This window comes from Arvicola amphibius, chromosome 10 (genome assembly GCF_903992535.2).
Source record: "Arvicola amphibius chromosome 10, mArvAmp1.2, whole genome shotgun sequence".
NCBI lineage: Eukaryota > Metazoa > Chordata > Mammalia > Rodentia > Cricetidae > Arvicola > Arvicola amphibius.
The window spans coordinates 39,436,850-39,448,963 of record NC_052056.1 but is presented as its reverse complement, the minus strand read 5'-3'; the positions used below and the strand labels follow the sequence as shown (position 1 = coordinate 39,448,963).

The 12,114-nt window shown below is 45.5% G+C and overlaps 1 protein-coding gene across 2 annotated transcripts in view; it reads right to left on the bottom strand.

Moving 5' to 3' along the window:
* Gpr156 (G protein-coupled receptor 156) overlaps positions 1-11,195 on the bottom strand; it is a 60,087-nt gene extending 48,892 nt beyond the window's left edge. For both annotated transcript variants that reach the window (XM_038346831.1, XM_038346832.1), the window contains exons 1-2: positions 11,100-11,195; positions 10,482-10,618 (exon numbers count right to left, since the gene is read on the bottom strand). In XM_038346831.1, the coding sequence (XP_038202759.1) occupies positions 10,482-10,618; positions 11,100-11,195 (233 nt within the window). The remainder of the gene's footprint in view (positions 1-10,481; positions 10,619-11,099) is intronic.
* Positions 11,196-12,114: the final 919 nt, after the last annotated feature.

Sequence of the window (12,114 nt, the reverse complement as noted above, 5' to 3'; positions counted from 1 at the left end):
GACACCGCTATGGTCACTTCAGTTACCTGCACAAATGTACACACACACACACACACACACACACACGCTCAAATAATAAAAATGAAAAGGAATAGTACCGTTGGAGTTAGCTATTCATCCCTCTCAGAACCAAGTTTCTCTAGCCTGGACCAAGGGCCCTGTCCCTCAAGAGAGCCTCCTTCCATGCCAACCCTCTGGTGGCAAAGATCATAAAACAGAGTGGATGTGGGCACGCCCTGCCAGGGAACCACAGCCCAGGCCAGTAGGGCTAGTGCCCACTTACCAGCCATGATCCAAACCAGGAATTTCTAAGTTTTACCATCTAGGTGTCTGGATTAAGACACCCAGAGAGATGGTTTTATTGAAGATACTTTTGTTCAAATCCTTTAAATGCTAATGCTCTATCCATAAAACAGCAGCTAGAAGTCCTACCCAATGCTATTTCTCAGCTCCAGTCCTAACATGGCTATCTGTCACATGCAGGGCACTCGCCAAAGACAATTCTGCCGACCCTACAAAGTGCCCGTAGATCTTGTTCCATTGTTCCTTTGATCTCACCCTCCTCTCATTTAATCTCATTTAATCTGCTCCAGCCATACTGGTCTCCTTCCTTTTCTCCGAACACTGGGTGTTCCCTCCTCAGGACCTCTGCACTTTCTGTTCCCTCTGTCTGGGCTGGTCTCCTCTCATGACTGGTTTCTCAAGCTGTTCTAGTCTATTTTCAAGTGTCGTTACCTTCTCAGCAAGGCCTTCCTGGCCACTCTAAACCAGCATGGCCAGCATGGCCACCCCGAGCGCTCCCATTCACACTCCCTGTTCACTAAAATCGCTTATATTTATGCTTTACTTCCTGGTTCCTCATATTCTGAGATACCAAATTCCATGAAGGAAAGGATTTTTTTTGGCTAGTTTATCCTTTAATATAACCCCTAGAACCTAGATAGTATCTGGCATACTGCTTGACAATTTAGGGTGTGTGTGTGTGTGTGTGTGTGTGTGTGTGTGTGTGTGTGCATGCGCGCACGCGCACGAGCACGAGCACAGGCGTTTATTTTTAAAGACAGAGTCCATCTGTAGTCCCAGTTGGCCCAAAACCCTGTGTGCAGACCAATCTGGTCTTGAGCTCACGGACCTGTAGCTAACAATAGCCACCTGTGTAAGAACCTGACTGCAGGAAGTACAGGCCACCGTTACTGTGGCGCTAGTGCGCCAAGGACAGACCAGCTTCAGTGGGGTGACAGGATTGAGAGGACAGTTGGAAGAACCACAACCAGGAGGGCTGGGGATCTGGAACTTTCCAGGCCATGCCCGGGGCCCGGGGAGAGGCTATGGTGGAAAGCAGCTGCTTTGCTATGCGCAGTCTGCGTAGACCTGAAACTGCGTTAATTAGATGAAAGAACTTGTCTGTCTTCCAAGAGCTTGTCCTGGGACTTGGATTTGCTTTTATTACAAGTCAGCTGAAGTGCTCCCCTCGGAAACAGCACAATCTGGGCACAGTGGAGAGCAATGAGGAAAACACTCAGGTGGGGTGTGGCCAATGGCAGACTAGTTGCCTAGCACGAGCAAGGCCCTGGGTTCGACCCTCAGCACCACTAGTAAATAAATAAATATTAAAAATCCAAGAAGGGGGGCTGGAGAGATGGCTCAGTGGTTAAGAGTACAGGGCCAGGGTTCGATTCCCAGCATCTTCATGGCAACTCACACCTGCCTGTCACTTCAGTTTTAGGGGATATGGTGTCCTTTTCCGGACTCTGAGGGCACTGCATGCCCTTATAGTGTGCAGACACACCTACAGGGAAATCACCAATGAGCATAAAAACGAATCTTTAATTTTTTCTTAAAAAAAGAGTTCAAGGATCTCAATATTTGGCAAGGGAGTTAAAACTCCCTTCTCCCAATCCAGTAAATACCATCCACCATCAGCTGTAATAGGCTAATGACAGTTGTGTTCAACTGTCTGTCTGTCTGTCTGTCTGTCCAGTGTATTTGTCTGTTTGTGTGCATGTTGCATACCATGGAAGGCATGTGGAGATCAGAGGAAAACTTGTGGGACTCTCTCCTTCCTCCTCATGGGCCCCTGGGATTGAAGTTAGGTGATCAGGCTTGGCAGCAAGTGCCTTTACCACTTAACTATCTTGCCAGCCCATGTGTCTATTTTTGTTTTAGTTACTTATTTATTTTTGGTTTTCTCAGACAGAGATTTCGCTATGTAGCCCAGGCTGGTCTTGAACCGGTGATCCTCCAGCTTCTGATTCCTAAGGCTTATGCCACTATGCTTGGCTAGTTACATAAATTCACATACACAGATGTTTGAAGGACAGCGTGAGCAGTTTGTCGGGGCTTGATGTCCATCTAGGCCCTGTGCTGAGATCCCACTATGAACCCTACTGCCTCATTAGCCTTCACACACTCCCACCGGTATTCCTTTCCACAGGCAGGACCCAGGAAAGACCTCCCCACCCAGCACCCTTCATCCGCATTGCTTCTCCTTTCCCGCCCCCTTCCCACACACCAGTGGCATCTGACCTCATAAATTCTACATCTGCTCTTAGCTCACTGCTCAATGCCCTGGAAACAACAACCCAAATAATATTTTCCTTCTGTGAATCTCAGCTTCTTGCAGGATCTGTTCCTGGCCCCTCTGCTTTATCCAGCCCCGGACCTTGCGACATCATCCTAACATGAGCTACGTGGCCAGTGTCTGTTCCCAGCTGGACTGCTTCCTCTTCTCCTATCCTGGTTAGCAATCACAATGTCAAAGGTTACAGCGATGATCCCAGAACTCCGTGCACAAGCTTTCCTTCAGCGCTAAGTGACTGGGATTGCTGGCCTGTCCTTCCCATCACCTTGCTTTCAGCTCCAATGAATCAAACCACAAAGATGATGGCCCTGGAGCAATCAATATGAAAATAGCACAGGCCCTACTCAGCAGCAAGGCATTAGGCTTCAATACCGGATTTTAAAACCAGTGTCTTAAAAATCAGTATACAAGGCAATGGATTTCCTTATGGCGTTTTCATATATTCTTTGTTTTGTTGACCCTTCCCCAGCCCCCAACCCTTCCTACTGGTCCTCCCCCTCCCCCGCTAGCCCCACTTCTGCCTGAAAGCCATTTCCCCCCAAATAGAATGTACCTTGACTTGTTCATGTTTCTCTACCCAGGGGACAGATAAATTTCAAGGTCTCAGAAACCCATAAATCACATTTTACACAGTATCCTGGGCATAAAAATATTCAGTCCACTGAACATTTCCTACTGACGGTAACAGGATCAGCCTCACTCAGATGATAATACAGCGCTCTCAGAAACGGAAAGAATGAAGAAAAGCTGAGTCTTAGCCTTCTCAAGAAAGCATGGAGATCTTAAGGACTTTCGTAACGAGGATCAATGACATGAGACCCAGGGTGTCCGAGATTCTGAGAAGGGCACCAGAAGAACCATGGCACAGATCTTCTGATGGCAGAGAAGGCTAACACAGCAAGGCGCATGAGTACGGGAAGATGTACGGGAGTGGGGACACAGGAAAAGGCACCTCCAGTCTGGGTATCTGACCATCACCCCTGTAGATGTGGAAAAGGCACCTCCAGTCTGGGTATCTGACCGGCACCCCTGTAGATGTGGAAGGTGCTTTTACACAGAGCTCTGAGAGGGATGCAAAGCTAGTGTGGGCCCAGGAGCTTTCAAGGTTCCTCATGTATTACACAAGCAATCCTGAGAAGGGCCTGGAAAAAGAACAGAGAAGCACTGTGTCTCGGAGTACCCAGCAAGACTGCGGAGAAGCTCCTGGGCCCACACTAGCTTTGCATCCCTCTCAGAGCTCTGTGTAAAAGCACCTTCCACATCTACAGGAGTGTAGGAAAGTCTGTAGGGCATTTTCTTAGTGAGTGATGTAGGAGGGTCCAGGCCATTGTGGGTGGGGCCATCCCTGAGCTGGTAGTCCTGGGATCTACAAGAAAGCAGGCTGAGCAAGTCATGAAAAACAAGCCAGCAGGCAACACCCCATGGCCTCTGTATCAGCTCCTGCCTCCATGTTCCTGACCTGCTTCTCTTTTACTCAGTATAAATTTTCAGATTTATCTATATTTTTCTAAGTATCAGCGATTCATTTTTTTTGGCTGAATAAGTATTCTATTAATGAACATATAATAATTTGTTTCTGTATTCATCTATTGATGAACATTTTTGCTGTTTTTCAGTTTGGGGCTATTAAAATATAGTTGTGATAAACATTGAAAATAAGTCTTTCTGTAGACATAGACTCATTTCTCTTAGGAGTAAGATTGCTGGGTAAGACTGAATTTTGAAAGAAGCCAGTGGACTAGTTTTACCGCAATGTGCTCTTACCAGCATTTCATGCCAACACACACAAATAAAAGTATTTTATCAGATTTATAAATATTTCATTTCAATTCATGGCTTTTTCTTTTTATACTCTTAAGACTCTCTTTGGAAGATAGGTTGCTATTTCATTTTTTATAAACACAAATTTTAAAAATTTTCTTTTATGGGTTATACTTTTGATACTTTATCTAAGGAATATTTTTCAAAGATCACAACATTTTCCTATTATTCTTAAATAAATATCACAGTTGAAGGTTTTGTTTTTGAACAGGGTACACGGTGCAGGTCAGAGGTACTGATTTCTCGCAGGTGTCTAGTTTCTCCAGTGCTGTTTGTTGAAAAGGCTGAACTTGCCTTCTCACGACATTGCCTGTACTCTCGGCTGGTATCTGCGGGCCACAGAAATGTGGGTTTACCTCTGTGTGTTCTATGTGTCAGTGTGCATGCCCTGTGTGTTCTGTGTGTCAGTGTGCATGCCCTGTGAGTTCTGTATTTCAGTGTACATGCCCTGTGTGTTCTGTGTGTTAGTGTGCATGCCCTGTGTATTCTGTGTGTCAGTGTACATACCCTGTGTGTTCTGTGTGTCAGTGTGCATGCCCTGTGTGTTCCGTGTGTCAGTGTGCATGCCCTGTGTGTTCCGTGTGTCAGTGTGCATGCCCTGTGTGTTCCGTGTGTCAGTGTGCATGCCCTGTGTGTTCTGTGTGTCAGTGTGCATGCCCTGTGTGTTCCGTGTGTCAGTGTGCATGCCCTGTGTGTTCTGTGTTTCAGTGTGCATGCCCTGTGTATTCTGTGTGTTAATGTACATACCTTGTGTGTTCTGTGATTCAGTGTGCATGCCCTGTGTGTTCTGTGTGTCAGTGGGCATACCCTGTGTGTTCTGTGTGTCAGTGCGTATGCCCTGTGTGTTCTGTGTGTCAGTGTGCATGCCCTGTGTGTTCTGTGTTTCAGTGTGCATGCCCTGTGTGTTCTGTGTGTTAGTGTTCATGCCCTGTGTGTTCTGTGTGTCAGTGTGCATGCCCTGTAAGTTCTGTGTGTCAGTGTGTATACATATCTTTGCCAGTACCGAGCTGACTTTATTCCTCCAGCTTTGTGGTCAGTCCTGAAATCGGGTGGTTCCTAATGACTTTATGCTTTTTGAAATCTGTGTTGGGTATGCTATATATAAAGGGAGGTGTAATTGATGGTATATCTAAAGGGAGGTGTGTGTGGCTGGGATTGGGTGTTCTACAGATCAGTTAGAGAGCCGATGTTTTTAGCAGTGCTGAACACAGTCCCCTGCATGTATTTAGCTTCTCTAATTCTCTAGCATGCCATCGTTTTCAGATATAGATATTCCTCATCGTTCAATTTATCTGTATAGATCGACTTCCTTCTTTTCTCTCTTTCCATTCCCTTCTCCTTTCCCTTATCATTTCCTTTCCTTTCCGAAGATGAGGTCTCACAATCCTCCTGATGTTATCAATAGTATTGCTTTAACTTCACTTTTCAGTGGTCTGTAATTAGTCTATTGACACACAGTTAAGTTTTGCACATAGTCTTACACACTACAAACTTGTTAAATCTTTTTGATTTGTAACAGGTTGGGGTTTTTTTTTGTTTGGGGGGTTACTTCATTTTTAAAATAGATTCCTTGACAGGTGTGATGGCGCACTCTTAATCCCAGCACCCTAGAGGCAGAGACAGGAGGATCTTTGTGAGTTCAAGGCCAGCTGGTCTATAAGAGCTAGTTCCAGGACAGCCAGGGCTGCTACACAGAGAAACCTTGTCTTGAAAACAGATTTGATTCCTTTGGATTTGCTATATAATGTATCAGCTCCTGTCTCTGGGATCCTGCCCTCTTTGAGTGGTTGTCCTGACTTCCTTCCGTGATGAACAGCAATGCCGCGGTGTAAGCCACATAAACCCTTTCGTCTATAACTTGTTTTCCGGTCATGGTGTTTTGTTGTAACAGTAGAAACCTTAACTAAGATAGAACCCATTCCTGGAACTGCCAATGAGGCCAAGAACCAATGGACAGATAGGTCATGGGTACAAGAGGAAAACCAGCTATTATTATTCTAGATCAATAAAGCGATAAAATGACTCCTAATGACTTATTGTTATCCCTATAGGTCGATATATAACTCAGCCTTTGTCAGAGAAGCATCTTCCTGTAGGTGAAAATTAATACAGAAATTCCTACCTGGTCCTGGTCAACATACAGAGAGCGGGAGAGTGGAGAGTGCTCAGCCCTAGATGGGCTGTCTACGTCCCAGCCCTCTCCGCAGGGCTCAGAGATCTGTGAGGAAGAGGGGTTAGGAAGACTGTAAAAGCCAGAGGAAGTAGATGGCTTCAGGGAAACAGTGTTTCCCAGACATACAATAACACACACACACATGCACACACACACACACACACACACATGCACGCACGAGTTCTCAGAACTGAAATGAAGTAGATTATCTAATGTTTTTTGAGACGGGTTTTTCTGTGTAGCCCCAGCTCTCCTGGACTCACTCTGTAGAGCAGGCTGGCCTCAGACTCAGACTGTGCCTGCCTTTGCCTCTCGAGTGCTGGGATTAAAGGCATGCATGCTTGACCGGATCATCTGGTTGCAATGATGCGCCTGGGAATAAGTTTCATTGTCCAATAAAGCACCTTTGAAAATGGGTTAGTCTATCTTTCCTTCCTTACCTCTTCACTGTATAGTGGATTTTGGTCCACAGCACTTCTTATGATCTTCTGTCCTGGAACTCGCTCTGTAGACCAGGCTGGCCTCAAACACAGAGATCCACCTGCCTCTGCCTCCTGAGTGCTGGGATTAAAGGTGTGCGCCACCACTGTCTGACACAGCTTTGGGTTCGGGTTTTGATTTATTTATTTTTATTGTTTTGTGTTTTCTATTATATCGATTTCTACTGATCTTTATCATCTTCTTTCCGCTATTTGTTTAGGCTTATTTCTTCTTTAGCCTTTTTTTTTAAATGGGTGAGGGTGAGATTAGCGATTGGGACCTTTGTTCATGTGCCCAGAATACTCTAAAGACAGCTAACCAGCTTTGGTACATGTTTGTTTTCATTCAGTCCAAGGTACTTTCTATTTTACTTTTTTTTTGATTCCTTCTTTGGTTTTTATTAAAATGTCCTAAGTAGATTATTTATACTTTAGGATTTTCTGAGTTCAATTTAATTCCAATGTAGTAGTGAACATAACTTGTACGACTTGAATTTTGTTTATATTGTCTTTCTTCCTTTCCTTTTTCTTCGTCTGTTTTATTTTTCAGACAGGGTCTAACCTTTCCCAACCTTACTATATGGCCCAGGCTAGCCTCATACTTGTTCTCCCCCAGCTCTGGCTCTGGCTCCTGAGTGCTGAGGTTGCAAGTATGAGCTCCCACGCCACAGTTAATGCAGTACGGCTTTGTCTAGGGCCAAGAATCTTTCCAGGTAAATCTGGCAAATATTCTGCGTGTCCTTGGGAAGAATGTGAGCCTGATACTGTTGGGAGGAGGGCCATACAAGTACCAGTTTGGTCAGGTTTCCTACATCTTAACTGATTTTCTGTTGTCAGCTATGCCAACTTTACTATAAAATAAAAAAAAAATGCAATGTCTACAACTAAACTTAACCATCATTAAACTATTTTGTTTCAGTAGTATACTTTTCTTCCTTTGGCATTTATATTAATCACTTGCACATACGTATGCAGGAACACACACATATGCAGGAACACACACACACACACACACACACACAGCACGCATGCACAAGAGACCTCAACAGAAATAAGTCAGATCATCTATTTGTGATGTTGCTCATTTGAAGAAATTTTATGTTTAGTAAGGCACTGTCAAAAATGGATTCTTCATCTTCCCTTTCAGATCTCATAAACTACATCGCCATACAATGTAATTTGATCTATGGGGCTTCTTATGATCTCATTCTTTATGACAAGGCATGCTCCCACTGCAATAGGCAGAAAATCTTTAGTGGAATGATAAAAACATAGGTGTTTCCATTTCAGTGCTGCTCATAGGTGTTTCTGAGTTTTGTTTTGTTCCTTTGAGACAGATTTTCTCTGTGTAGTCCTGGCTGTCCTGGAACTCACTTTGTAGACTATGCTGATCTTGAACTCAGAGATCCATCTGCCTCTGCCTCCCAAGTGCTGGGATTAAAGGCATGCACCATCACACCCAGCAGGGGTTTCTGTTTTTGTAGTATGCATGGATGTTTGATAAAGCTTTTAAACTTTAATTTAATTCTGTGTGTATGGGTGTTTTGCTTACATGCCTGTCTGTGCTCCATATGTGTGCTTGGTGCCTGCAGAGGCCAGAAGAGGCCTTTGGGTGCTCTGGAACTGGTGTTATGGCAGGATGAGAGCTGTCATGTAGCTGGGAATCAAACCCGAGTCATCTGGAAGAGCAACTAGAACCCTTAACTTTTGCGCCATCTTTACCCCCATGTTTGATAAACCCTGCCTTGTGGACAATTACATATAAAAATTATGGGTCTTGGTCAGAAGAAAAATACTAGGTTGCCCTTGAAAGCACAACGCTCAAACTACATTTAACTTTAGAGCTAATGAAATACTAATTCTCCCAGCTCAAAGACTAATCCTCAGCAAATATCCACAAAGCCGTGTACCCAGAATCAGAGCTCACCTTTGTAGTCTTAAATCTCAAGATGTAGGTTCGATGGCATTTATCCTCAAAGCACAGCATTGTCACTGAAACTTAAAATGGGTTAAAATGGGTGCTTCAGCAATCAAGGGATTGCGCTTGTCTGTTCTTAACATGGGCGAATGTCTCCTCTGTGTCCTCTTCTATTCCTTCAGCTCTGTGGGTAGGGAAGGCACAGCCCCTGCAGCCACTGAACTGGCCACTGCGTGTACTGTGGGAGCCCACGGCGCGGTATTCCCAGGTTAAGGCTTTTTTTCCTTTCTGGAGTGCGAGGTTTAAATCTTATTCTATTTTTTTTGTGTGTGTGTGTGTGTGTGTGTGTGTGTGTGTGTGTGTGTGTAAAACTTGCAACAGCTAATGTTCTCTCTCTACCAAGTGGGGTCTCAGAGATCAAACTCAGGTCATCAAACTTGGCAGCAAGTTTCTTTACCCACTGAGCCATCTCACTGACTAGGAGGGAAGAGCCTATCTCAAACTCGCTATAGCCAAGGATGACTGGTGCTTTGACTAGGAATGGCCCCAGAGACTCAGGTGTTTGCATGCTTGGCTTATAGGGAATGACACTATTAGGAGGTGTGATCTTGTAAGAGTAGGTGTGGCCTTGTTGGAAGAAGTGTGTCACTGTTGGGGCGGGCTTGGAGGTCTTACATGCTCAAGCTACACCCAGGCTGGTATCCAGTCTCCTTCTGCTGACTGTGGATCAGAACTCTTAGCTCCTTCTCCAGCACATCCCCCTGCATGCCTCCATGACGCTCTTCATATAATAGAGTAAACCTCTGAAACCATACACCAACCCTAACGGAACTTTAACTTATAAGAGTTAGCCAACCCTGACGGAAGCTTTCTCTTTAGAAGAATTACCTAGTCTTGGTTTCTTTTCACAGCAATAAAACCCTAAAACAATGACCTTAAACTCCTGATCTTCCTGCCTCCCCTCCTGAGTTCTGGCATTACAGGCATGTGTCACCACACCCAGTTGTATGTGACGCAGGAGACTGAACCCAGAACTTTGTAAATGCTAAGCAGGCACTCAACCAGCCAGGTTGCCTCTCCAGCCCCAAGTTTCTTTGTTTCAGCTGACAAAGCTTTCACGGGAATGCTTGCAGCTACTGGTTCCCTGGGAGCAAATCACATGGGAGACAATGCCATCCTTGTGTAATCTGCTGACCGGGCACTAGCTTACATGGTAGGAATCTTGTAGTTCTCTCACCCCGAAACACGTGCTTTCCCCAGTCATTTTCTTGGCAGCGTTCACGGCTTGGATTGGTCTCCCCTTCAAGACCACCAGACATATTTACTGAGTGCCCATTAGGTGTCAATCTGTTCTAAATGCTGGAGGCGCCGTGGGGAGCATGGGAGACAAGACCCCTGTGATCACAGGCTTCACAGGGGTGGATGCTGGCTAAGCTGCTCGTGGGGCCAAGATGATGTTAGCACGGTACTGGCTACAGGAGGTAAGAATCCAGGCAGGAAGTCGCTTACCTGTTCTTCCTGCAGCGAATTGTGAAAGCAAGAAAGAAAAGCACCAGAAGTAATCCACAGCTGAGAAAAGTCCAAACAACCCCCAAGAGGGCAGGAGACAGCGAAGAGACTTCTGCACTGCTGTGCTGTGAGTCAATCTGGAGGTGCATAAAAAAAAAGAAGCTGTTAAGAATGAAGGATGGGCTGGGTGGTGGTGGCGCACGCCTTTAATACCAGCACTTGGGAGGCAGAGGCAGGAGGATCTCTGTGAGTTCAAGGCCAGACTGATTTACCTAGCAAGTTCCAAGATAGCCAGGGCTATGCAGAGAAACCTTGTCTCGAAAAACCAAACAAAACAAGAATGAAGGCTCTAGAGAAAGCACCAAAGCTGGGCAAAGCTTGTCCTACATGGGCAGTTCCTTTTCTACCATCCCCACCCCATCCCCGCCACCACCCCATGTCCACCACCACCTGCATGCCCACCACACCATCCCCACCACCATCTCCATCACCATCTCCACCCACATGCTCACCACCCTCCCATCCCCACCACCACCCGCATGCCCACCACACCACCCCCACCCTCACCCCCACCCCTGTGTGTATGAGTAGCACTGATGCCCATGGCTGCTCACTTACAAGGGTTGCCTTGCAAAGCTCATGGAGGGGTCTCCGATCCAGCTCCCGGTCAGGAAAAGTGTCACAGAATTCGGAGCAGTTGATTTCCAGCTCCATGTCACCACATGCCCCCTCCACGGGCACCTACTCAGTTGCGGCTACTCCCTGGCCAGGACGCAGAAACAACTGAAGTTTTTCCTTCAGAGGCCCCATCTCAGAGCTGCCGCCAGACTCCAAATCCAGGGTCGAAGAGGGATTCCAGTAGAAGTGAGCGGCGTTTCAGTTAGGTTCGTTCAGTAGTCATATTTGAACACCAGACATTCTTCAGCGGGCCCCTTGCTGCCAGCGGCTACCACGTGAGCGAGAGTGGGCGTCTCAGGTTCTACACGGTGTTGATTCCAGTTCACCACCAGAGGGCAGTCTGCGCTCCACGCGCTCCCACACTGGGCTCTGCAGGAAAGCAAGTGGACCAGCTGACAAACATGCACACACAGGTTTACAACACTTTTACCACCTTAATTATATGTCGCCACATTTTATTATGTGTAGTTCTACGCTTATAACTATCACAACATTTTAAGATAGAAAACACTTTAATAAATATATTAAACTCATAGTATTGAGTACTTTAGAAACAGAGATAAACTATGTTTAGTAATTTCTAGGTTAAAAAAAATTTCTTCACTCTCCACAACCTTATGGTTAAGCTCTTTAAAAAAACTTTACTTTTGACTTATAAGTCATATCTTCTTCCTTTCACTCCTCAAAATTTGTGTCCTAAGATCTTTCCACGTAGCTCTTGCCTTTTTTTCTTTTTTTTTCTTTTTCATTTATTTATATTTATTTATTTAGATTTTTCAAGACAGGGTTTCTCTGCAGCTTGGGAGCATGTCCTGAGGAGAACTAGCTCTTGTAGACCAGGTTAGCCTCGAACTCACAGAGATCCCTTTGTCTCTGCCTCCCGAGTGCATGCACCCATCACCGCACAGCTAGCTCTTGGCTTCAGTTGTTTGATTTTAGGTGATTTCAGGCTGAG